Consider the following 27,615-nt stretch of genomic DNA (forward strand, 5'->3'; position numbering starts at 1 on the left):
GATTGAAGTACTTACACTAATTGCTGATTGCCTAGCAGAGGTGAAGAAAAATACCCCCTCCAACAGACATACCCACCAATTATCAGAAAGCTCTCACAAATTCCCTTGAAACCAGTTGAAGTCAATGGTCCAACACTTCAAAGTCACAAGTACTGAGCATTCAGCAGTTCAAAAAGCAATGATTAGGCTACTAGCTAGAAAGAGGCAGCATTTAACTAGAAAGGTCCTAGCCAGACTATACCAACAACACTTATTGAAAGACAAAAATAAACTTTGGCTACTCTTGCAGAGATGAGTTGTCTTCCCAGGCTATAGATGAGCACTGATCGGATGACAGCCCTGTAATGTGTATACATGTATGTGAGAAGCTACTCACCCTCCCTGTAATGTGTGTGTTCGGGAGAAGTCACTCACCCTCCCTGTAATGTGTGTGTTCGGGAGAAGTCACTCACCCTCCCTGTAATGTGTGTGTTTGGGAGAAGTCACTCACCCTCCCTGTAATGTGTGTGTTTGGGAGAAGTCACTTACCCTGGCCAGGGACACAGTGTCACTCTTCAGGGACAGCAGATCACAGCAGGCCAGTAGGTCTCCCCCTTCGATGAGGCTGGGACTGAGGTCTGCACTGAGAGGGCTGGGGCTGAGGTCTAAAGTGGTCACTGGAATCATAGCTGCGATTGCTAGTTCTTGTGGTCTCTCTGGTCCTGTTGGTATCTCTGGCCTCTCTGCTGGTGTCTGTGGCCACAGGGGTCCAGCCTCCACTCTGCTCTCAGTTACCTCTGGCGCTGTCTCTCCACCTTGATTCACCACTGGCCCCCGGCTCTGATGACACACAGGAGAAAAAACATTAGTCAATGGGGAAACACACATGCACACACACACACTTGGATGCAATATTCCAAACATTTTGTTTTTAAGTACCGTCCTGTAGTAGTGGCAGTAGTGGCAGTCAGTGCCATTTAAGATGACGGAGGATGATAAAAAAAAAATGTCTGAGCAGAGACTGCGACGAATACAACCGGTGTAGACCTTACAGTGAAATACTTACTTCACAGTAAGGTCTACAACTGTTGTATTTGGTGCATGTGACAAATAAAGGCCATGCTCAAAAAAATGTAAAGAATCATCCTCCGTCATCTCATCTTAAACGGCACTGACAACCACTGCTCCAAAGATGGGACAGTACTTAGAAACAAAAAGTTTTGAATATTGCATCCAAGTGTGTTTTTCTATTACAGCTTATTGGATGACAGTCAGTCATATTCCATTCACCCAGCTCAATGCAACATCGATAGGTTTAGACTACTACATGATACTAACATTTTCCATATACCCATGATGAGGTTACTACAACCTAGAATGAACGTTTACAACGTAGGGGCACATGTCAAGAGAATTTTGAGTAATCAAGGTGACAGACAGTGACACATTCAATACCGCCTTGCACACTCTTCCCTGCATCTAGCTGATCTAGGGTATAATCATTAGTCCAACAGGTGCAAATTTGAGTTTCTATTGTACAAATTCAGTTATGTTTATCCCTGTTTCGTTCTGTTTGCTTCCGTTTAAGAAATCGGTGGAATGAATACACCCCGATCATACGCAAACACCATTCACTTTCATAGCAGCCACATAAAAACAGCATGATCACTTTGCTCATTGTGTATACAGTGCATTCAGAAAGTTTTCAAACCCCTTGACTTTTGCCACATTTTGTTACGTTACAGCCTTATTCTGAAATGTATTAAATTAATTGTTTTCCTCATCAAATCTACACACAACACCCCATAATGCAAAGTGAAAACAGGTTTTTAGAAATTTCTGCAAATGTATTAAAAATAAAAAACAGAATTACATTATTCACTTAAGTATTCAGACCCGAAATTGAGACTCGAAATTGAGCTCAGGTGCATCCCGTTTCCATTGATCAACTTGATTGGACATCATTTGTAAAGGCACACACCTGTCTATATAAGGTCCCACAGTTGACAATGCATGTCAGAGCAAAAACCAAGCCATGAGGTTGAAGGAATTCTCCGTGGAGCTCTGAGACAGGATTGTGTCGAGGCACAGATCTGGGGAAGGGTACCAAAACATGTCTGCAGCATTGAAGGTCCCCAAGAACACAGTGGCCTCCATCATTCTTAAATAGACGAAGCTTGGACTCTTCCAAAAGCTGACCACCCAGGGCAAACTGAGCAATCGGGGGAGAAGGGCCTTAGTCAGGGAGGTGACCAAGAACCTGATGGTCACTCTGACACAGCTCCAGAGCCTCTGTGGAGATGGGGGAATCTTCCAGAAGGACAACCATCTCTGCAGCACTCCACCAATCAGGCCTTTATGGTAGAGTGGCCATCGGAAGCCACTCCTCAGTAAAAGGCACATGACAGCCCGCTTGGAGTTTGCCAAAAGGCACCTAAAGGACTCCGAGATTGGACTCCAAGACTCCAACTGTTTGGCCTGAATGCCAACTGTCAAGCCTGGAGGAAACCTGGCACCATCCCTACGGTAAAGCATTGTGGTGGCAGCATCATGCTGCGGGGATGTTTTTCAGCAGCAGGGACTGGGAGACTAGTCAGGATCGAGGGAAAGATGAACGGAGCAAAGTACAGAGAGATCCTTGATGAAAACCTGGTCCAGAGTGCTCAGGACCTCAGACTGGGGCGAAGGTTCACCTTCCAACAGGACAATGACCCTAAGCACACAGCCAAGACAATGCAGGAGTTGCTTCGGAACAAGTCTCTGAATGTCCTTGAGTGGCCAGAGCCCGGTCTTGAACCCGATCGAACATCTCTGGAGAGACTTGAAAATAGCTGTGCAGCAACGCTCCCCATCCAACCTGACAGAGCATGAGAGGATCTGCAGAGAATGGGAGAAACTCCCCAAATACAGGTGTGCCAAGCTTGTAGTGTCATACCCAAGAAGACTTGAGGCTGTAATCGCTGCCAAAGGTGCTTCAACAAAGTACTGAGTAAAAGGTCTGAATACTTATGTAAATATGATATTTCTGTTGTTTTTTGTTGTTGATAAATTAGCAAAAAACTCTAAACCTGTTTTTGCTGTCATTATGGGGTATTGTGTGTAAATTGATGAGTGGAAAAAACGATTTAATCCATTTCAGAATAAGGTTGTAACGTAACAAAATGTGGAAAAAGTTAAGGGGTACTGAATACTTTCCGAATGAACTATATGATTTCTTCTCGCAACTATCGACACGCTCTCCTCCTCTCACCTTTTTCCTTCACTTTTGGACTTCAGTGCACAAAAAAAACATTCCAAGCCAAACCTTCATATCATGACTGCTAACCGCTACACACAGCCTACATCGTTGTCATATCATAGTCAACACAGCTACTAGAACTAACATGTTAGTAAACCCGCTACAATAATGCAGTACAGTATACAGTCAGAAAGCAGTTTAGCAGTTTTACCGGCGGGCCCGGTGGCAATAAATGAATCAAACCAAAAACGTACCTTGACTTGGAAGAGTTCCAGTGTTGGATAGCCATAGCCAGCTAGCTAAAATAGCATCCCTCTCTGTTTGAGCCAGGTGTTTGAGTAGGCTAAACTAGCGAGCTGCATTTGCTAGCTAAGTAAGTGAATGTGAAATTTTAACAAAAATATTACAAAATATAACAAAATCTCTCTCTCACTCTTGCTTCTCCTTAATTTTGGAGGAAATTAATTTGTTCAAAACTGTTAAACTATTGTCTTTCTCTGTCTTTGAGTGAACTACTCGCCACATTTTATGCACTGTAGTCCTAGCTAGCTGTAGCTTATGCTTTCGGTACTAGATTCATTCTCTGATCCTTTGATTGGGTGGACAACAAGTCACAGTTCATGCAGCAAGAGCTTGGAGGACGTCTTCCGGAAGTTGTCATAATTACTGTGTAAGTCTATGGAAGGGGGTGAGAACCATGAGCCTTCTGGGTTTTGTATTGTCCATGTACCCAGGAGGACAGAAGCTAGCTGTCCTCTGGCTACACCATGGTGCTACCCTACAGAGTGAGGCTACTGAGACTACTGTAGACCTCCATTGTGACGTGAATCCATTTAGTATAGTTTTATCCTAAAAGGGTAACTTTTTTAATGTTTCACTCTTCTTATTTTCATTAAATTCACTGAGGAGGATCGTCCTCACCTTCCTCCTATGAGGAGCCTCCACTGCTATGGAGAGCTATGGTTATTTTGTGAACTTCAAGGGCTGTTTTGCAGACATAATATGTAGGCCAATATCTTCTATTCTAATCCTGCTCAGATATCTTGAAGTCATTGTAAAATTAACTTAAATTCCAGATGCTCGGCTATGCAAATCTGAATTAATCATCTCTTGCAAAACACAATTGTGTTTGTCCTGAATGAATGCAAAACTAATTTACCAAAAACAAAAAATGCAGAGAGAGAAACCCACTGTCGGCACTCTACACGATACGATCTACCCCCATCAATTCCAATAAGAGACCTGTCTTTCAAATGTGCTTTCGTGTGCCACTGAATTATCATATGAGAGAGTGTTTACAACTCAACAAAATATCAGTCCGTCTGCTTGTGTGAAAGTCACTCGTTCCTATGAAGGTACAAAATGAAGCACCTGCCTGGCCTGTAGAAAACAATTAGGTCGCAGTAAAAGACAAAGGCAGCAGGCAGCAGTTTAACATCCCATAGTGCTATGATTGTCCTTTAACTGTTCCGACTGTCATCCCTCGAGAGCTAATTATCCAGACGAGTCTGTAGCATACACACACACATTGACACTTTACACAGATTCATTGTTCAATCACAGTGTAAAATGCACTAAAATTGGTATTGTAGAGGATATCGCTCCAATCAGTTTGATTTCAGTTAATTACAGTATGTCTATGTGCTCGAGTGTTTCTGCGTTGCATAATTATGACACCATTTGAAAAGAGACACCATTTGAAAGACTGGCGCCTGTCTGCATTGTAATTCGGATCTAATAGTGAGATTAAAAGTCAGGAAAAACAAGTATTTGACAGGCGGCTGGTAGGGAGCATACACCAAAGTCGGGTTTAAAAGCTTGGCCCTTCTGAGTGTCAACCAGGGATGTATAGGGTTATACTGTAGCTAGTGCAATACAGTGATACAGTGATATAAAATTCACATTTGGTGAAAGAGCGAGAGAGTTATTGTACTCACCATTTGCTCATTTAGTTTTCATGGCAGGCAATGACCAGGCACACAAACACAATGTTATCCTCCTACTGTTAAAGAGTAACGTTGGTGAGCTTTTCTGTTGAAATCCGTGGTGAAGATATGAGTTGTAGTCATGTACATCAATTCTTTTTAATTCACAACTGAGAGCATGTAAATGATCAAGTGGGTTTGAATTGGGAAGACAAACGCCAACAGAAAACAAGATGGGAGACATTTCTACATATATGGCACGGGGGGGGGACTCTAATTGGTACAGTATCTGACAAACAATATACATCAATGTTTCTCTATTACACAAATAGCACCACATAGACCATTAACAAGGACACGCAAATGAAGTGTGAAGGCAGTAAGAAACCATAGATGTGAAGGGCAGTATGGAGATGAAGAGGCAAAAGGAGGGGAAGGAGACGACATACACGATGTCGCCCAATCAAAGACAATAGAAGGAGAGCAGTGATTTGCTATGCCGCGACAGCCAGCAGCACAAAAAAGGGAAGAAAACTCCAACAACTAAATGTCAATTGCAGGGCTATTGCTAATTCCCTCTGTTGTTGAAATGTATGTTGACACTGTTTTGTGTGGCTCCCACTTTTAGTACTATTGTGGGACCATAATTGAATTACATTTATTGTGATATCAGATGCTATTGCTCTGGGTATAAAGATCAGGGGTACTGGGAGATCTCTTCAGATTAGGGTTTGGTGCCATAGCTGTTGCTAGCTCTCTGCTCATATGATTTCTCCTTATATTTTATTTGTCCCCCAGAAGTTGAGTAATTAAACGTTGAGTCATATCTGAAGTCATAGTGTCCAGGGATAATCATTCTTTACCCCGGGCCTTACACTATTTATTTACTCAATTGCTCAGATGTGGTTGCTCTGTTTATCTCCTTCATGAGTCTTAAAAAGTTAAATGGAGACTTCTTTCAATGGCTGCCGTAAAAACAAATCACACACTCCATCAAGCATGTGTCTACCGTTATGGCATTCCAAACACAATTTTTCACTTTAACCAAACCTTAAGGAAGTCGATGAGCTGAAAATGCGGATGATTATTTTTAAAGAGCCACCGAACACGTCGATTGGCAAGTGTGTATTTAATACGAGAATTCAGTCTTGGAGGTGTGTTTCCTGACCGATTCTGCGTTTCATTAATTATGTTTGTCCCCCACGAGACACTGTAGACGTGGAAACCGATTTCACTTCCTCAAAATTCCCAGAAAGAATCTAAGATAACTTTGATGTTAATTTTGATGTTTTTGCTGAGGATGTTTTAGTTGCGCAATTTTACATCTAACTAACGGTGTTCGGTGTAGTATTTCTGAAGTAAAAAAAATGTGCGACGTGTTGTCTTATGTAAACAAAGTCGGAGCTGCTGGGCAGGTCTGTTTCACAGTCTATGCTACTGCCTGCTAGTGGGCAAATGGACAACGTCAAATCAAAACCCAACCTTAATTTACCCACTGTGACGCACGGATGTTTCAAACTCTATTTTAGACAAAACTGACTACATGATCAAAATGATCCTATTTACACTAAATGTTGACACTGCCACAGAGGCCATTTTCAAAGGGATTCGTTTTCGTTTCTTTTTAAAGGAAGTCATTCTTTAACATTGAAAGCAGGAGGAGGACAACAATAACAAAAATCCCTATAGACAAAATGGCCAAATACCATGGGAAATGGCAGAATACCTACGGTAAAAAGGACATCCAAAAGAAATGACAACTGTAGATACACTACATGACCAAAAGTATGTGGACACCTGCTCGTTGAACATCTCATTCCAAAATCACGGGCATTAATATGGAGTTGGTTCCTCCTTTGCTGCTATAACAGCCTTCACTCTAGTGGGAAGGCTTTCCATTAGATGTTGGAACATTGATGTGGGGACTTACTTCCATTCAGCCATAAGAGCCATAAGAGTGGTCGGGCACCGATGTTGGGCGATTAGGCCTGGCTCACAGTCGGCGTTCCATTTCATCCCAAAGGATTCGATGGAGTTGAGGTCAGGGCTCTGGGCAGGCCAGTCAAGTTCTTCCACACTGATTTTGACAAACCATTTCTTTATGGACCTCGCTTTGAGCACACATTGTCATGCTGAAACAGGAAAGGGCCTTCCCAAACAGTTGCTACAAAGTTGGAAGCACAGAATCGTCTAGAATGGAATTGTATGTTGTAGCGTTAAGATTTCCCTTCACTAAAACTAATAGAGATTGTCTATGGAGAATGCATGGCTGTGTGCTTGATTTTAAAGACCTGTCAGCAACGGGTGTGGCTGAAATAGCCGAATCGACTAATTTGAAGGGGTGTCCACATACTTTTGTATAGCTAGTCACTAGCTGCTAGTGTATGCTTAAATTATATTTCATGCTATATAGTTAATCATGCTAAAATGTAACAGGGTGGTCTGATCTAGTTCTAATAATTCCAGAAGCTCAAGGGGTTAATAGAGATAAGGATGTCTAAAGAAAGGGGATGCTGGAACAGACCCTCTCTCTCCAGATTGGCATCTTCCCCATTTCCTCCTGTGCGGGGAGGGGGGGGGGGGGGGGGGGGGGGAGTGTGTGTGTGTGTGTGCGTGTGTGGCCAGGAGAGTGTGTATTCCCCAGTGAACACTGAGGCCTGTAAATTGTTTATCAGACACTAATGCAGGAGGCTAACCCTATTTGCATTCATATTAGTTCCCCCCGTACCGCCATCTGAGGGAATTACTTATTCCAATTCTTCAGAGGAGTAAATAACTTTATGCATGATATCGGTATCTTCATAATTCAGATCGGTATAGTCAATTTGGTTTAAGTGCTCCTCGGCTCCGCCTGCCGTGTGTGAGGGAGAGGCTGTGAGGGAAACTTATTTGGAGGCGGTTTGGATCACTGAACATGAGAGCGGGAAATGGATTCTGTCGTAGGAGCGCTGGCTGTAAGAGAGTTAAATTCTCACATGTTTACCCCCTCGGAATCCTTCCGCCTCTGAATAAAGCATCTTACAGTCTATAACTACAGTATGTGTGGCTTGGTTTAAACATTCTGTTCCACTGTGCTGAATAGCTACTTAAGAAACGTACCTGGACTCATTTGTAGGCCTACTTTAATATTGTTTTATTTTTGAAAGTGGAGTTTTCGCCAGAAGTGCAGGTGAGACTAGTATAAAGACAATAGTGCAAACTAAATCAAGATGGAAAACGGAGGGTCGGATAGAAAATGAACGATAGAGAGATGCCCCTTACCTAAACACACACAACCTATTCACTAAGGAGGGCTTTGTGATTTAAGAATGCATTTGCTTGAATAAGAAAATCAGCTGCAGTAGGGAAAAAAAATCTATATTATTAAGGAAGTTCAGACCATCTCTAATCAACATTGGGATATGTGGAACCAGGACATAAATGCCTTATTACCACCCTAAACCTATAAAAACATGTACAATATGAACATAGAGAAACAGATTTGAGTGGAAGAAATTAAAAAATGGTTTGATGAAACCGGATAAAGAGAGGATGGGTGAGAGAGAAAAAGCTGTCAGAAAAGCTGGGCTTTGAACATGATCAGAGACATCGTTTAAACAAAGAACAAAGAACAAATACGGAGAAGAAAGGCCTACCTGCGAGTTGGGAAAACAAAGGGGTTCAGGAAGAGAAGACATTTGGCAGTGTGAGCCGTGTGGCAGAGCTCTAGTCTAGAGTGGTGTGGAACAGTACAGTTGAAAACCATGAATATCAATGAGTGAATATTATTATTTTCCATCAGGTATTGTATCTTTACTCACCCCTTCTGTCTGAGTGATCACCACCGCTGGGATACAGCCGCCTTGTTCCCCTCCCGCATCTTCCCCACAAGCCTCATCTGTGGTGTGGTCCTGGTTTGGGTTAAGTCGTCTATCTGGGTCCACTAGGGCCTGCTCCTGGTCTGATCCAAGCAGTTTCTCTTGGTCCTGTTTTGGGGTTGGATCTGTGCAGTGTGGTAGATCCATTCCACCAGCTAGATCATGGTTTGAGTCCTGTGTTTGGTTCTGGTTCCCAGCTGATACCAGAATGGGGATGTCATGAGGGCTGCTGGGGTCTTGTGCGGGACCAAGATATACTGGATCCTGGTTCACACCACTCAGCCTGTTTTCACCCTGGTCTGCGCTATGAGCTGTGCATTGCTCCAGGTCTAAATTACATTGATAGTCCTGGTTCCCTGGTGGATCCTCATCCTGGACTGAGACCTTTATGGAAGGATCCTGTTCTTCCGTTGTGCATTTATTGGAGCCTAGTGAACGATCCTGATCCTGGACTTGATGGAAGAATTTCCGACTCGCCTGGTCTTGTGCTGGTCCATGGTTAAAAACATGCAGTGTTTCCTCATCTTGCACTAAACCCTGTTCTAGACCTTGCGGTCTCTCCTTGTCTTGTGCTAGACCCTGGTCTGGACCCGGCAGTGTTTCCTCATTTTGTGCTGGACCCTGGTCAAGACCTGGCAGTGTTTCCTTGTCTTGTGCTGGACCCTGGTCAAGACCTTGCAGGTTCAGTCTATCCTGGTCTGGTGCTGAACTCTTGCCTAGACTATTCCGCCAGTCTTGGAACTGTCTCGGTGTCATGGGCTGTTGGTGATGTTCTGAACGCCTTGACTCCCCGTCCATGTCCTGCTGGGACTCCTGGAACTGAGGTAACACAGAAGAACACTCTTTCATAGGGCACAGAGTCACCTGCCAGTGGAGAACAACATGATGCAATAGTTAAAACATACACATATACAAACGTGTGCAGCTGGGCGCACTGACACAAACACACACGCATTTGAATTCTAGGCTAAAAGCCTTCTTTCTTAAATACTGTGGTTAATGGGATATCTAGTCTATACTAACAAAGGCGTCATGTCCATAGGGGGCACATGCCTCCTCAGATTTGTCCTGTTTAAAAAAAAATACAATAATAATAATAATAATATTGTGGTTACAATTTTGTTGTTGTTTCTCTGTAATATTACTAGCCACCTAGTAATTTTATGAAATTGGCTTTAGCTAGCCCAGATTGGGAACCTATCTCCCAGCCTCATTGCTTCTTGGTATGTAGCTATTTCAGTCTTTAAATCAAGTTAGAGTAGCTAGCTTGTCTAACTATCTTAGCTGGCATGCCTGCTGGCAAGATTGGTAGACTTTAGAAAAGCAAACAATTACTACATTTACTGAATAAGTCTCAAATTACTTTCAATCTTTTATACAGATTTTAGCAGAGATGCATATAAGAATATTTCGTTTCTTAAAAAATATAACCACCAGTCAGGAGGATTTACAGAGATGTATCCTCCTGACTAGGCTACCTAGGGCTACCTACACCTGGGGCAACAGGTAGCCTAGTGGTTAGAGCCTAGGGCCAATAACCGAAAGGTTGCTAGATCGAAGCTGACAAGGTAAAAATCTGTTGTTCTGTCCCTGAACAAGGCAGTTAACCCACTGTTCCTAGGGCGTCACTGTAAATAAGAAATTGTTCTTAACTGACTTGCCTAGTTAAATAAAATACAGACAGCTTAAGAGGTACAACGGAGCCAGGGCCTGTTCACCCCACTACCATCTAGAAGGTGGAGACAGTACAAAATGTGATTTGATATGAAGAAAATACAATTTTTGGGATCGAATTAAGCATAATGATTATGGCCCTAGATTGCAGGAAAATATGCTTCACGTTTGAAAAATGTATGTTCATCACCACCCTGGATTTGACGAAGGGATATTGGCAAGTGCCGGTGGCTCCGGAGGATTGCCCAAAGACTGCCTTTGCCACACCGGAGGGGCTGTTTCAGTATGTGTTGATGCCCTTCGGACTGCATGGTGCCGCTGCAACTTTCCAACGCCTCATGGATGCCATTCTACGGCCCCATCAAGAGTACGCAGCGGCGTACATAGACGATGTGGTCATCCACAGCGAGGACTGGGATAGTCACCTCCTGCAACTACGGGCGGTGCTCGTGAGCCTGGAAGCCACAGGGTTAATAGCCAATCCCAAAAAAATGCTGCCAGGGTTTTTCCGAAGCGGAATACCTGGGGTACACCATGGGGAATGGGAAAATACGCCCACAGGTAGAGAAGACCAGGGCAATTCGGGACTGGCCTCGACCCCGGACCAAGCGGGACGTTAGGGCCTTCTTAGGGATAATGGGATATTATCGCCATTTCATCCCTGGATATGCAACCATTGCCAACCCCCTCACAAACCTCGTCAAACCGGGTAGAGTGGAAGGACGAGACGGAAAATGTCTTTTCAATTGCTAAACTATCTCTGTAGAATGGCTACCAAGAGAGGGGAGCTATCCAAGAAGATCCATTAAGACGGTGACAAAGCTGTGATTGTTGTTATGGTTTAAAGATAATCGTCTTGTGTTCCTGTGTCATCTAAAGAAGAAGATGTATGTTGTTCCTTGGGAGATTCTCATTGATTGTGTTGGAGTGTTTGTATTGTCACAAATCTCTCAATAGAGAACTGTGTTCAATCAAGAAAACCTACTCCTGACTCGTTTATTCCACCTTTCCGCTTTTGTGACACCAAATTACTTGGTCCGCTCACACTACCAACAGGATATTCAAAACTGTAATATCTTATGCTTTACGGAGTCATGACTGAATGATGACACTATCAACATACAGCTGGCTGGTTATACGCTGTACCGGCAGGATAGAACAGTGGCGTCTGGTAAGACAAGGGGCGACGGACTACGTATTTTTGTAAATAACAGCTGGTGCACGATAACTAAGGAGGTCTCAGGCTATTGCTCACCTGAGGTAGAGTATCTCATGATAAGCTGTAGACCACACTATCTACCTAGAGATTTTTCATCTGTATTTTTCGTAGCTGTTTACATACCATCACAGTCAGAGGCTGGCACTAAGACAGCATTGAATGAGCTGTATTCCGCCATAAGCAAACAAGAAAACGCTCACCCAAGGCGGCACTCCTAGTAGCCGGGACTTTAATGCAGGCAAACTTAAATCCGTTTTACCAAATTTCTTTCAGCACGTTAAACGTGCAACCAGAGAAAAGAACTCTGGACGACCTTTACTCCACACACAGAGATGCATACAAAGCTCTCCTTCGCCCTCCATTTGGCAAATCTGACCATAATTCTATCCTCCTGATTCCTGTTTACAAGCTAAAATTTAACAGGAAGCACCAGTGACAAGATCAATAAAAAAGTGGTCAGATGAAGCAGATGCTAAGCTACAGGACTGTTTTGCTAGCACAGACTGGAATATGTTCCGGGATTCCTCAGATGGCATTGAGGAGTACATCACATCAATATGTGCATCGATGACGTCGTCCCCACAGCGACCGTACGTACACACCCCAACCAGAAACCATGGATTACAGGTAACATCCGCACTGAGCTAAAAGCTAGAGCTGCCTTTCAAGGAGCGGGACTCTAACCCGGAAGCTTATAAGAAATCACGCTATGCCCTCCGACGAACTATCAAACAGGCAAAGCGTAAATACAGGACTAAGAATCATACAACACTGGCTCTGACGCTTGTCGGATGTGGCAGGGCTTGCAAACCTTTATAGACTACAAAGGGAAGCGCAGCCATGGGCTGCCTAGTGACACGAGCCTACCAGATGAGCTAAACTACTTCTATGCTCGCTTCGAGGCAAATAATACTGAAACATGCATGAGAGCATCAGCTGTTCCGGAAGACTGTGTGATCACGCTCTCTGCAGCTGATGTGAGTAAGACCTTTAAACAGATCATCATTCACAAGGACGCAGGGCCAGACAGATTACCAGGATGTGTACTACGAGCATGCGCTGACCAAATGGCAAGTGTCTTCACTGACATTTACAAACTCTCCCTGTCCGAGTCTGTAATACCAACATGTTTTAAGAAGACCACCATAGTGCCTGTACCCAAGAACACTAAGGTAACCTGCCTAAATGACTAAGTAACTGGATCCTGGACTTCCTGACGGGCCGCCCCCAGGTGGGAAGGGTAGGTAACAACACATCCACCACGCTGATCCTCAACACAGGGGCCCCTCAGGGGTGCGTGCTCAGTCCCCTCCTGTACTCCCTGTTCACTCATGACTGCACGGCCAGGCACGACTCCAACATCATCATTAAGTTTGCCGACAATGACGAGACAGCCTATAGGGAGGAGGTCAGAGACCTGGCCGTGTGGTGCCAGGACAACAACCTCTCCCTCAATGTGATCAAGACAAAGGAGGTGATTGTGAACTACAGGAAACAGAGGACTGAGCACGCCCCCATTCTCATCGACGGGGCTGCAGTGGAGCAGGTTGAGCGCTTCAAGTTCCTTGGTGTCCACATCACCAACAAACTAACATGGTCCAAGCACACCAAGACAGTCGTGAAGAGGGCACGATAAAACCTATTCCCCCTCAGGAGACTGAAAAGATTTGGCATGGGTCCTCCTCAAAAGGTTCTACAGCTGCACCATCGAGAGCATGCTGACTGGTTGCATCACTACCTGTTATGGCAACGGCTCTGCATCTGACCACAAGGCACTACAGAGGGTAGTGCGAACGGCCCAGTACATCACTGGGGCCAAGCTTCCTGCCATCCAGGATCTCTATACCAGGCGGTGTCAGAGGAAGGCCCTAAACATTGTCAGAGACTCCAGCCACCCTAGTCATAGACTGTTCTCTCTGCTACCGCACGGCAAGCGGTACCGGAGCGCCAAGTCTAGGTCCAAGAGGCTTCTAAACAGCTTCTACTCCCAAGCTTCTACCCCTTAAAATAATGACGGACTGTCGTTTCTCTTTGCTTATTTGAGCTGTTCTTGCCGTAATATGGACTTCATCTTTTACCAAATAGGGCTATCTTCTGTATACCACCCATTCCTTGTCACAAGACAACTGATTGGCTCAAACACATTAAGAAGGAAATGAATTCCACAAATTAACAAGGCACACCTGTTAATTGAAATGTATTCCATGTGACTACATGATGAAGCTGGTTGAGAGAATGCCAAGAGTGTGCAAAGCTGTCATCAATGCAAAGGGTGGCTATTTGAAGAATCTTACATATATTTAGATTTGTTTAACAATGTTATTTGTTACTAATTACATGATTCCATGTGTTACTTCATAGTTTTGATGTCTTCACTATTATTCTACAATGTAGAAAATAGTAAAAAAAAAAAGAAAGAAAAACCCTTGAATGAGTAGGTGATCTAAAACTGTTGACCCGGTAGAGTATATACAGTGCATTCAGGAAAATATTCAGACCCCTTGACTTTTTTCACATTGTGTTGTATTACAGACTCATTCTAAAATGGATTAATCAACAACAACAAAAATCCCTCATTAATCTACATACAATACCCCATAATGACAAAACAAAAACAGGTTTTTAGAATAAAATAAAAAAATGTAATTAAAAATCTAAAACTGAAATATTACATTTCCATAAGTATTCAGAGCCTTGAAGCACCTTTGGCAGCAATTACAGCCTTGAGTCTCTTCTTGGGTAGGACACTACAAGCTTGGCACACCTGTATTTGGGGAGTATCTCCCATTCTTCTCTGCAGATCCTCTCAAGCTCTGTCAAGTTGGATTGGGAGCGTCCCTGCAAAGCTGTTTTCAGATATCTCCAGAGATGTTCGATCGAGTTCAAGTCCAGGCACTGGCTGGACCACTCAAGGACATTCAGACACTTGTCCCGAAGCCACTCCTGCATTGTCCTGGCTGTGAGCTTAGGATCGTTGTCCTGTTGAAGGTGAACCTTCACCCCAGTCCTGAGGTCCTGAGCACTCTGGAGCAGGTTTTCATCAAGAATCTCTCTGTACTTTGCTCTGTTCATCTTTCCCTCAATCCTTACTAGTCTCCCAGTCCCTGCCACTGAAAAACATCCCCACAGCATGATGCTGCCACCACCATGCTTCACCGTAGAGATGGTGCCAAGTTTCCTCCAGATGTGACATTTCACATTCTGGCCAAAGAGTTTAATTTTGGTTTCATCAGACCAGAGAATCTTGTTTCTCATGGTCTGAAAGTCCTTTAGGTGCCTTTTGGCAAACTCCAAGTGGGCTGTCATGGCTTCCGTCTGGCCACACTATCATAAAGGCCTGATTGGTGGTGTGCTGCAGAGATGGTTGTTCTTCTGGAAGGTTCTCCCATCTCCACAGAAGAATTGGAGCTCTGTCAGTGTGACCATCGGGTTCTTGGTCACCTCCCTGACCAAGGCCCTTCTCCCCCGATTGCTCAGTTTGGCCGGGCGGCCAGCTCTAGGAAGAGTCTTGGTGGTTCCAAACTTCTTCCATTTAAGAATGAGGGAGGCCACTGTGTTCTTGGGGACCTTCAATGCTGCACACATTTTTAGGTACCCTTCCCCAGATCTGTGCCTCAACACAATCCTGTCTCAGAGCTCTACAGAAAATTCCTTAAACCTCATGGCTTGGTTTTTGCTCTGACATGCATTGTCAACTGTGGTACCTTATATAGACAGGTGTGTGCCTTTCCAAATAATGTCAAATCAATTGAATTTACCACAAGTGGACTACAGTCAAGTTGTAGAAACATCTCAAAGATGATCAATGGACACAGGATGCACCTGAGCTCAATTTTGAGTCTCATAACATAAGGTCTGAATACTTATGTAATTAAGGTATTTGTTTCTGGGGGGTTTTATAAATGTGCAAAAACCTGTTTTCGCTTTTTCATTATGGGGTATTGTGTGTAGATTAGATCAATTTTATAATAACGCTGTAACTTAACAAAATGTGGAAAAACTCAAAGGGTCTGAATACTTTCCGAATGCACTGTACATAGTAGTATCATCCACATATTGATGAAGTTTACACATTTTAACAGATTGACCAATGGTGTTTATATAAATAGTGAAGAGAACAGGTCCAATCACGATGGCCTGAGTTCTGTCACTAAGATAATCATGAAACCATGAACAGGCGTCAGACCTCAGGCCTATCGAGGACAACTTATTCAATACAATAGCGTGATCACCAGTATCAAAAGCTTTTGACAGGTCCACAAAAAAAGCAGCACATTTCATTGTAGTGTCTAAAGCATTGACAAGATCATTAACAATGGTAGTGGTTGGAGTAATAGTGCTATGCCCAGGCCTAAGCAAAGTTGTACATTTACCAAGGACTCAAGAATCATAGCTGACAAGGAAGCCTTGAAATGTGACGATACTGATTAAAATCACTACTATCCCCATCGTTATGGAGTGGCAGCACAAGAGCTGATTACCATACTTTTGGAATATTTCCTTATAACAATGTTAAATTAAAACAAAGTGGGTTATTGAGCCAACAATGAAGGGCGCTGCACACTTAAGCAGACTGGGATACAATTGGTCAGCCCCTGTTTATTTCTTGTTGTCTATTGTTAGCAAAGCATCCAGGACTTATTTTTCTGTAAATAGCCTAAAAAAAAGCTTTGAATGTCATTTCTCTGCTCATTCAGCAAGGTTCCCCTATCAGCATCCAGCCCAATATCATTGTGAAGAGGCTTAGAAGTTATTTCAGAGATAGCCCGCTGAAATAAAATGGTGATTAAATGCATCAATGGTGGCATTTTTTTCCCCATAATGAGTGTCTGAATGAATTTGTTGTGGCAGAGAGGAGGAAGTAGAACCCTTCAGGGATTTGACAGTTTTCCAGAATTTAGCCAGGTTACAATCGGAAAGAGCGGTTACATAATAATCAAATTTAGCCTTTCTTATTTGTCTTACACAATGATTCCTCAGTGGCTTAAAAGCTTGCCAGTTCGAGCCTAAGCATGTGTTCCTGGCCTTGACCCAAGCATCTATCCATTTTATGAATGACTTCTGATGATTCTGAAGTGTACCGGGCATTCAATCTACCTTGAACCCTTCATTTTTTGAAGGGAGCATGATTCTCCACAATAGTATTGAAGACATCTGCAAAAATGCTCAAAGCTAAATCAGGTTCAGGGATATCTTAAATACAATCAAGGTCACTAAAATAAAGATCCTGTAAAAAAAAAAAGTATGTTCACTGAAGTTTTTAAAGTTCCTCTTTGTGATGACACGAGCCTTAGATTTTTGTATTCTCACATCTCTAACACAAACAACTGGGCAATGGTCACTAATGTCTTGGGCAAAGACACCAGTAGAAACATATTTCTCTGGTGTATTCGTTAAAATAATATCAATAAGAGTTGACTTTGAAGGATCTTTAGGGTTGGGCCGTGTGGTCTTAGTCAACAGCTGGGTTAGTTTTAGAAATGTACACGGCTTTCAGATTTTCTGAAGCCTGCGTTTCCCAATCATAATTTAGGTCACCCAAGATAATAACTTCTGATTTAATAAAAGAAGACAAACTAGTTACCTTTTCGAGTGCACAAATGTTAGCCGAGGGAGGACGGTAAAGACCCCTATAACAGTTATGGATGCATCTTCCCCAGACAAAGTCTTAAAGATAGCAGCTACAATTTTGGGACAAGGGAAATGGATTTCTGTAAAGAGACAGAGAAATGATGTTTAATAAGACTGGCCACTCCAACACCACTACCCTGTCTGCCAGCTGTGAACACATTCTAACCCTCAATATTAAATGAAGGTGCTATGTTAAGTATGACTGTATTTACAAATATAAAGTGAATAGTGTCTTGGTCGCGCAGTAGAATAAGAGACAGATACTGCAGGGTTAGTTGCTCAGCAGTCTGATGGCCTGGTGGTAGAAGCTATCTCGGAGTCTGTTGGTCCGAGACCTGATGCTCCGATACCGCTTGCCAGATGGTAAAAGAGTGAACAGTCCGCGGCTCAGGAGACTGGAGTCCTTGACGACCTTCCGGGCATTACTTAAACACCGCCTAGTGTAGATGTCTTGTCATATCATAGAGCTGCTGATTAGAAATAGATCACCAGCATACCACATGCATTCATGGCCTCTAATATGATTGTCACGCACTCCACACCTACCAACAGTGGTTATAAGATGCAAGCCTACATTATGCTGTACCTCCCCAACTGTAATCAGTACAGTACAGTGCATTAGTGAGGGATGCTTAAAAGGCATGAAAATGCCATCTCTAATCTACCCAACCTATCTGTAGTCTATAAACTGAGAAACTGCATACGATCCACAAATGATCATGCCCAACAACCGCACCATTTCCCGCTGCGCGCGTGCGCACACACACACACACACACACACACACACACACACACACACACACACACACACACACACACACACACACACACACACACACACACACACACACACACACACACACACACACACACACACACCATAAATTGCACCAATAAGGAGTGCGGTCATGCTTATGATGTGCTTAGAGAGACTCCTTAAGGAGAAGTGTTTTCACATTGCTCAGGCTTCATTATGCTGAATCAATATTTTTTTAGTGTTTCAGGTTATTGACTTATTTTCATATAAAGGTACTCTTTCTTCAGGCTCACTCTGGTAATTGGTTGTGTAATTGAAAAGGGAATTATATCCCAATCTCTTTCCCAGGCGTTTTAAAAGTCATTAAAAATGTAAATGTAAATGTAAAAGTCTACTGTAAATCATGTGGCTGTTGTCTTTTAAATACTGTTTATGAAATGTTGTAAAGTCAACTTATTACCGCTATCTGTCACAGATAAATGAATGGGAGAACAGATTAATTTCAGAATATCAACACAGCATTCGTATCTTAAAGGCCAAGTGTAGTCAAAAACGTGGTTTTAATGGTGTAAGAGCTGATCGAAAAGGCAGCCTGAAAATTGGTGGGATGGACATTTCACCAGGCTGTAAATGAGTTAATAGACCAATAAGAAAGGGATTTCCAAATCTGGTAGGTTGGTGTGGCTGTCATCTAAAGAAAACCAGAAACACTGAGCATATCAAGATGTAACGTTGTTGCTTTTTCTCTCATAAGACAATGACAGAGACTGACCACACACCATGGGCCAGTGTGAAAGTGAAGTCTTAAGCTACCCACTCTAATTATAGTAACAACAAATAAGATTAACTCTACCCATGCACACAGGTCTAAGGCCAGACTCAGCAGAGCTGCTCAGGGTTGTGTTTACAATAGAAGCTTACAGTAAGCATGGGCCATATCAATCAAAACTTGTTTAGGCTTTTAGGCAAATATAATGTAAACAAATATTAAATTGCATGTTACTTGTATGGCTACCTGAGGTGTAAAACGTATTTTTTCCCCCCCATTGGTAAACCTTTCCTCAGAACGCAATAGCCAAAACGTGAATTAGGATAGGACTAGGCTACTCACCTACTGTATCTGCTCTTGTTTGAGATTTTTTTTTTCCAGGTGTAGGCTATGGTCCGGATAAATACTGTCCCTTTCTTTTTCTTCTGATAAAGGGTGGTCAAACTATTTATCGGACTCCATTGATGTCGATGTGTAGCCTATTCGTGGCCCTATTGGCGACAGCGAGAAGCAGAGATGTTCAACTGATAGCAGAAACGATCTGTAGAGTATGAGGATGATCTAATGTCTGTTTTCTAGCCAGCTTTCAGCACGTCACGCAACTCACAGATCGTAGATTGGCCTAATCGTCTACTGAGACGTTCCTGAGCTTGAAAATGTGACGTCACTACCTACAGTGCCAACATTCAGCACTTGGACAGTTCCCCACAAGTTATCTGTCTGTCCATGCGACTATTTCTTCTATGCCTGATTGGCTATATTGTTGGCAACTGTATTCAGGGGCAAGAAGTGTTATTCATAAACATCTACTGACAATGCAAATAACTAATTATTTGAAACCACAACAAACAATTAAATTAAACCAAATTGTAAGACTGTACAATTATTCCTTTGTTTTTATTAGGCTATCTGCTTTTACTTGAGTGTTTTTAAATGTGTGTTCTCTGGTAAATAACATATTTAGATATATGGAATTGTGATATAGCCTATATATCTGCAATTGTTACAACTGAAGAGCAGGTTAGGGATCCTGTCAGCAGCGCATACAGCGATCCCTCTCGGGTTAACGAGGAGTGCAGTTGATAATAAAATAATCTATAATTGTGTCTAAATTATATAGATTGATCTCATTTTATGTGTTAGGGTACAGATAGCCTTTACAATACTAGCTTAATGATTTGATAATAGTCTAATTCGATCTCAATTATAGCATAACGTGTGTGTGTGTGTGTGTGTGTGTGTGTGTGTGTGTGTGTGTGTGTGTGTGTGTGTGTGTGTGTGTGTGTGTGTGTGTGTGTGTGTGTGTGTGTGTGTGTGTGTGTGTGTGTGTGTTTGTTTGTTTGTGTGTGCCCGCGCGGGGGTGGAGCTGACAATCATAGAATGAGGTTGCCTATTCCTCCGCTGACTTTCCCACATCCAGAGCCTGGCAGGTTGGGCATTGACAAAGCGTTCCGCTGGAAGGCTACATGCAGACAACTTTCCCTGACAAATTGCTGCAGCAAACAACAAACCAACCAACGAAACAGTTCGCAATGTTATTGAATGGATTAGTTGTTTTTCAAACGCGAACATTGAGGGAAGGGAACTGTTTTCAGATGTGAGTTTTCGTGCGCTTTTCTTGTGTATGTGCATCTAGGGTCGAAAGTGGACATACGTGACTGACTTTAGGAAGTCACTCACCATGGCTTATCCTCAAGGCTTTCTCTTCCAACCGTCGGTGTCTCTAGCTCTCCATTCCTGTCCCCCGTTCAGTTCCAGTGTGATTTTAGGAGGACCAAGGACTGAGGAACTGGGCCGGTCGTCTTCAGGCTCAGCCTTCGCCCCATACGCGGGATCACCGGCATTCAATGGTTCATCCCCTGGCTTCAATTCTCACCTCCAGTATAGCGCAGAGCAGACGGCGGCACTGAACTCATTTGTGGTGAGTGAATACTGTACAGTTTAACAATTACACACTGTTCGATTTCGGAATAGTTATTGGGGGAAAAAATGCATTTCGTTTCTTTGAAAAGGCCTATTTGTATCCAGATTTTGTAACGAGTAAGCTGAAGTATAGCTTTCTGATAGAGGTCACATAAACCATGTATAAAAGTTAAGTAATTTATAATAAGAGCTTATGCAATGATTAGTCACAATTATTTGCAAAACGAAAAAAAAAAAATGTTTTGTTCAAATTGTGTCCAATATTGTATCTGTCATACGTTGTATAGCGTATGTATAGGCCTATAATGTAAATACATTTTTGTCCAATATTGTATCTGTCATACGTTGTATAGCGTATGTATAGGCCTATAATGTAAATACATTTTGAACTCTAAATATGATCAAAACATTTGGAAATTGAAGGTCTAGAAATTATTAATGTCCACCTTTAAGCTTTTCAGTCTTGTGAGGTCAAACTATTCAGAGAAATTCGTATCTATTGACTTTCTATTGACTTTCTAGGGTTCCGCGTACGATCCCTCAGCGGGTATCGCTGGCTCTTTAGAGTATCACCCGTTCGGTGTTGCATTGGGCTATCCATATGGAGACCCTGCATACAGGAAAAATGCTACAAGAGATGCGACTGCCACTCTCAAAGCGTGGCTCAATGAACACCGTAAAAACCCCTACCCAACCAAGGGTGAGAAGATCATGCTGGCCATCATTACTAAGATGACCCTTACCCAGGTGTCCACCTGGTTCGCTAACGCCAGACGGCGGTTGAAGAAAGAGAATAAAATGACGTGGACCCCGAGGAATAGAAGTGAGGATGAGGAAGAAGATGACAACATTGACCTGGAGAAGAATGACGACGACGAAGAGCCACTTAAGCCCACGGCAGAAATTGGGTCGAAAAATGTAGCAGGTGAGTTTAAGTCACTTTAAAAAAATATAGGTTTCCATGCTGCAGTAGGTCTAAAATATAGATTTTTTCCAGGCATTTCATTAGTTTCAAAAGTATTGGCCAATATTTATGCAATTCACTGGATAGACTTAAACATGTTGTTGCTTTCGTTAGACCTTGACAGGGTGATTAGGCCTAATCCTTGGAACGCTTTGGTCTAATTTATTATATCTTCTTGCAGTTGGGCAGCATCCAAATCCAGTGGGAATCCCCTGTGAGAAATACAAAGAGGACAATTGCGGCAATGACATGGAACCTGTCTTAATTGATCCGAATGTAAAGGACCACGGGGACAGGAGAGTGCCCGAGATGCCACGGCCCACCACCGCAGCATCTCCCCAAAACGCGGACCTTGGAGTGGAAAGGGATTCAGACTCGGCAGCCTCGGAAAGTCCACCGAGGCGTAATGACTCAGGCAACTCCAGCAATGCCACATCAGTGATTCACTCGGCTCTTCCGGCCCCGAAACCAAAACTGTGGTCGCTCGCGGAGATTGCAACTTCTTCGGATAAATGTAAAGGATGTAGTGATGCCTCTCAGACCGTGCCCAGACAATTACGTACAGAGATTCCGGGCGGTAGGCCTATGTCATCTCCATTGCGAGACGCTCCTCAGAATCTTTTCCCTCACAGTGCAGCCCTATCCAGACATGTCTATTATACGTCTCCCTTTTTCCAGGGTTACTCGAACTATCATGGCACTTTTGGACACCTGCAGAGTCCCGGATCCAACGTGGGGCCAGCGACACATTTAAATGGATTACATCAAACTATGTTACACAGAGCCGAGGCTCTGGCAAGAGACAGCCAAGCCAGGAGCCAAACACAGATAGATATTTGTAAAGACTTGAGATATGAAATTAAGAAAGGTATGACACATGTCTAGTAGCCTGTGTGACATTTGGTAAGCTATAGGCTCTATATAGACATTTATTTATTGTCCAACTGGGAAAATAAACGATATTTTCAGTGGGGGAAAAACGTATTGGGATGCAAATGAAACATTGACAATGACTATTCTTGGGAGTCCCTAAAAAGGCAACAAACAATTATTTAGGAATGTGAATATTCAATTATTACATATCGAATTTTTTTAAAGGATAATGTGGAGAAAAAAAGTGGATTCCTTTGTCAAACCACGTGGTGAATAATTATTAATTAAAGAAGACTAGTTTTATTGTAGTCTTTTTTAGAAGAAAAGTGTGTTACTTTGTCATTTCTATTGACTTTGGTTAATTTCGTGTTGCATGGCTGCAATAGTTGACGTGTGCTTTGTCAAATAATCACAGCCATGTGAAGCGCACAACTCCACACAGAAAGTTGCCAATGCCGGCAAAAGTATTGGATTACTGGATTTAAAAAAAAACTATCCATCATTGCATTGACTGCATTATCAAAGCACCATTCCAATACGCAATATGTCCTGTATTGCAATAAGTAGGCTATACATTATTCTCCAAATTCCCTCTGCATGTAGTCTAGATTTTAGTAGCCATTACTTGAAGCAACTGTGGAAAATGTAATCCTTATATCAGAAATGCTCTAGTCTGTTTTTTATTTATTTTTAATTTGAGCAGAGAGGAAATTACATTTGATCAAACCACAAAATATTCCACAGTAACCAAGCATATATCTGGGTTTTTAAAATATCAACACTTAAGAAGCTTACATTTTCCGAGGCCATCTTCAAGGAATTAAGTGTGTAAATTCGAATTTTTCCTGAAGGAGGGGATTTCTCTTAATCATGGAATTGCAAGAGCCAAACAGTAACAAAACATGCAGAGAAAGGTGAGGAAAAACGCGCCACTGTGTACTAAACTCTGTGTAGGCCTACTAAATTCACAATGACTTAAAAGGCTATGTAATCTCTAAAGTAGATAAAGCAATAACATGTTTTCTATGTTAGTGATTTTTTCGTTGCTTTCTGCATAGGCTATATTTTGCTCAAAAGCCACTTGGCATACAAGTCCTTTTCGAAGCTGATAACTAACAGAGAAAGTGTGAATAAATGACATCATAAACACGTTTGTCTATGGATGTTTAAAGATTTATCGAGATGTTCTAGGCCTATAGTCAGCTCAAAGACACACCATGATCTTATGCAAACCTTTAATAGATTATATAAAAATAAACATTTGGACAATTTACATTTTCAGTAAGCTACTTAATCTTTGTATTTGTATGCACATCTCTGGTGTTGGTTTCAGTAAAAACTCAGGCTACACAAAGGCCATAAGAATACATGGTATCCTTTTAAACGTTAAACTCAAATTGATAGTATATGGATCATTTTATCACGATGGCAAAATATGACAATTTCGTTTTTGAATAGTGCAGAATATCTACCCATTTAGTTTTATAGAATTACTTCAAGGTCCCAGATACACAAATGGCAGCCCATGGGGCCAAGTCCAGTCTACCACAATGTCTAAAAAAGGAGTTTAAATATGATAAATAACAGCAAAAAACAAAGGCTTATAAATCCTCAAATAATCAAGTCGTAATTGATGGATGAGTATTATTACGCCTGGCTAGTGGCTATGACATGTTAATATTGCTAAATTGGTCCATATAACGCATTCAAACGATTGGCCCATGACCACTTCTTTAAAGAAAATGATCCGTTTCATAAAATCTAAAAAGAGTCCATCTGTGTAGTAACTCAATCACACCAGAGATATACCCTCAGAACTTATTTAAGAGCGGTCCTCTGTGTAAATTGGCCAAAGTTGCATTCAATAGATAACTGCAAATGTTAACATTTTAGTTTAAGTAATCGTTTGATTGACTTTAGGGCCCATATGTCTCTCTTTCCCAACTGTGTTGTGCATCGAAGCTAAACACCACCAGACATCCGACACTGTTGGGACATGTCTCTCAACCAGTGTGGGGTCCACTCTGCATGGGATAACCCCTAAGAATGACAGATGTTAGGATCTGATGTCTCCTAACCCCCCTGCCATGCAGTACCTTCACCATCTTCTCTCCACCTCCTCACCTTCTCCCCGCTCCTCTCCCTCTAGGACCTCTATAGAAACATCTGTTCTCAGAGTTGGTCTTTCAGAGGTAGAACGCCAGGGTGAACGGCCCAGTCTCTGAGGGCAGAGGTAATGTTCTGCCTCAAAAACAAGCTGTCTCTCCCCCACATCATCCCATGCAGTACCTTTCATATGAAAATAATAGAAACAAGCCATTTGCAAGTCTTGCATTTCAATAGCACTTTTCCCAATGTTTTAAAGTGCTTTACACATAATGACTTCATGTGTCATCCTCATTTTACATATAACTTCATGTGGTGTTCAGAGCAGGGGGGCTACCCTCCTGCAAAACAAATTCCATCCCTTTTACCTCAGGACCTCGATTAGCTGAATCAGGTGTGTTAGAGTTAAGGTTGGAACAAAAGCCTGCACGCCCCCTAGCTTTCTAGGAGGGTAGACACAACAGACTGAGGCAGACGTGTAGAATAGATTCATGTAACCATAACTTTGCCTGGAGGGCCCTCTTGTGCGAGTACAAATACACAGCAACCACAGAGACACCCAATCAAAAACCACTGCCTACATTCCCTACCGAATGTGGGCTAGGCGAAGTAACTGCAGACGAGAAGCATTTTGTAGCATGCAATATCGCTGCCCCAAAATGTTTTTCATTTGTTTATGTTCTCCTAAAAAAAAAAAAAGGTCAAACAAATGTCAACGCTTGACGTTTTTTCAACAAAGGCTTGGCTGATGTAGCATGAGACCAGGTAGAAAATCCTAGATAAGTTTTCACAATATTTTATACACTTTCCTCCAGTGTTGCCATACTGAGCTCGTGATAGTGTGTGTCGTTTCCAGGTGGTGCTGTTCGCTTAGAGTCATACCTCCGGTGACCCTCACTGTTGAATGTCACACAGCAGGACATGCCTTCCATGGGTTTGGCTGTTGGCATTCTGTCAGGTACATCTGTTTCACTGTAACTCTGTTTTTCCACCCTCACGTTTGGGAATTACCTTAAAGCAGAGACGAAAAGGCAAAGCAATAAACTAGTCAAACTCTAATATCTTTGACACAGCTCTGAGTTTGTGTTGATCAAGCCCTTCCCGTCACTCGGTTTGGTATAAAGCTAAAAGATGGGTCTGGTAAATTGTAACCACACTCATGGACAGAGAATACAAGGACTGACATTGACTGACCATGAGTCTGTGGAAGACACCTTGCACTCTTAACTGTCCCCTGCTGCGAGCCGGGAGGCTGAAGCTTGTAATGGCACCTGCCTTGAAGTACTGAACCTCCTACCTCCCTTACATCCCCTAAGCAGACGGCCACGGAGTACGCTTCACCTGTTTCAGTCAGGACCACGCAAAGAGAACGCCCAGGGTCTGCCTGGATGCCATGAACACCATGGCACTCCACACTCGTGCCAAGTTGACAGTGTCATACATGAACTGTCAGCGCAATATGGACTCCCTGGTGCCACAGCAGAAAGCAACATTCTTAGACAGAGGCTCGGCTGTTGTCTCTGGTTGCTACTAACTCCTCTGGTAGCACCTAGGGCCCCGCTATTGGATCGCCCGTGGCGGAAGGCAACACAAATTGTAGGGTAAACACCGCCATCTAGTGGTGGATACCATTACATTAAAATGAGTAGAACGAGCGTACTTAAAATTACCACAACAGCGGAAATTCACTTTTGTTCAACTGAAAGACGATGCCCTGAGCTTATCCATGATGGTGTATATTGATTTAAGTCAAAGTCATAGTTTTAGTCAAAGTATGATGGGCTATACATGGGAAATCCGAAGTGGGACATTCATGGAAATCTGTGTCAATGCTGTTTCCCTTTTATAGATGACGTGCAAATACTTTTCAGACTACGTTTCATTTCAGGGCTGGGTCTTATTTGAATGTTTACCACCCACCTGCTGCAAAGTTCTTCCTCTTTGTGACTGAGCTGAACTAGAGTAGAAGGTGAAGCCAGACTGGTGACTCGGCCTAAAAAAAAAATGTTCACCCACCAAGTGAAGATTTTTGTAAGGAGGTCGATGAGAGTGTCGAATTTGGTCAACAAACAATTTAATGGCTTATTTACTATTTGATCGAATATACGTTTTGTGATGTTTCGGTTGTTACGAAAGTACAAATATAAGTACACACGAGGCATACCGACAACTTTGAGGAAAACTATTTTATTTAGGAGTTGTGCCTGTTGTGCACACGATAACTGCCTTCTCATTGGCTAGAATGGTCCCACGTGATCTTGCTTCATCCCTGCCTCTTCCTCTCTGAGGACAGCGAATCCCATTGTTAGACATGAGATATGACCAATCATGTCTGTATATACATGCTGCTGATGCTTTGTATTGGCCATTGTGAGGCTTTGAATCAGTATCAGTATTCAGGCCCCTAGACTTTTTCCACATTTTGTTACGTTGCAGCCTTATTCTAAAATTGATTAAATGAAACATTTTCCTCAATCTACACACAACACACCATAATGACAAAGCAAAAGCAGGGTTTTAGAAACTGAAATACCTTATTTACATAAGTATTCAGACCATTTGCTATGAGACAAGAAATTGAGCTCAGGTGCATCCTGTTCCCATTGATCATCCTTGATGTTTCTACAACTTCATTGGAGTCCACCTGTGGTAAATTCAATTGATTGCACACAATTTGGAAAGGCACACAACTGTCTATAT

The 27,615-nt window shown here is 42.5% G+C and overlaps 2 protein-coding genes across 2 annotated transcripts in view; one reads left to right on the forward strand and one right to left on the reverse strand.

Annotated features, from left to right (window-relative positions):
• The window catches only part of LOC106573253 (uncharacterized), a 30,582-nt gene extending 20,619 nt beyond the window's left edge, over window positions 1–9,963 (reverse strand). Inside the window, exons 1-2 of the mRNA XM_045696906.2 lie at window positions 8,943–9,963; window positions 529–819 (exon numbers count right to left, since the gene is read on the reverse strand). Of these exons, the coding sequence (XP_045552862.2) occupies window positions 529–819; window positions 8,943–9,848 (1,197 nt within the window). The 5' untranslated portion in view covers window positions 9,849–9,963. The remainder of the gene's footprint in view (window positions 1–528; window positions 820–8,942) is intronic.
• Window positions 9,964–20,440: 10,477 nt separating this feature from the next.
• Window positions 20,441–23,135, forward strand: LOC106573254 (Iroquois homeobox protein 5a-like). Its single transcript, XM_014148158.3, has 3 exons — window positions 20,441–20,970; window positions 21,495–21,897; window positions 22,118–23,135. The coding sequence occupies exons 1-3, from the start codon at window positions 20,731–20,733 to the stop codon at window positions 22,819–22,821; spliced, it is 1,347 nt and encodes a 448-aa protein (XP_014003633.1). The 5' UTR covers window positions 20,441–20,730; the 3' UTR covers window positions 22,822–23,135.
• Window positions 23,136–27,615: the final 4,480 nt, after the last annotated feature.

The sequence above is a fragment of the Salmo salar genome, chromosome 16, assembly GCF_965601325.2.
Source record: "Salmo salar chromosome 16, fSalSal1, whole genome shotgun sequence".
In the NCBI taxonomy this organism is placed as follows: domain Eukaryota; kingdom Metazoa; phylum Chordata; class Actinopteri; order Salmoniformes; family Salmonidae; genus Salmo; species Salmo salar.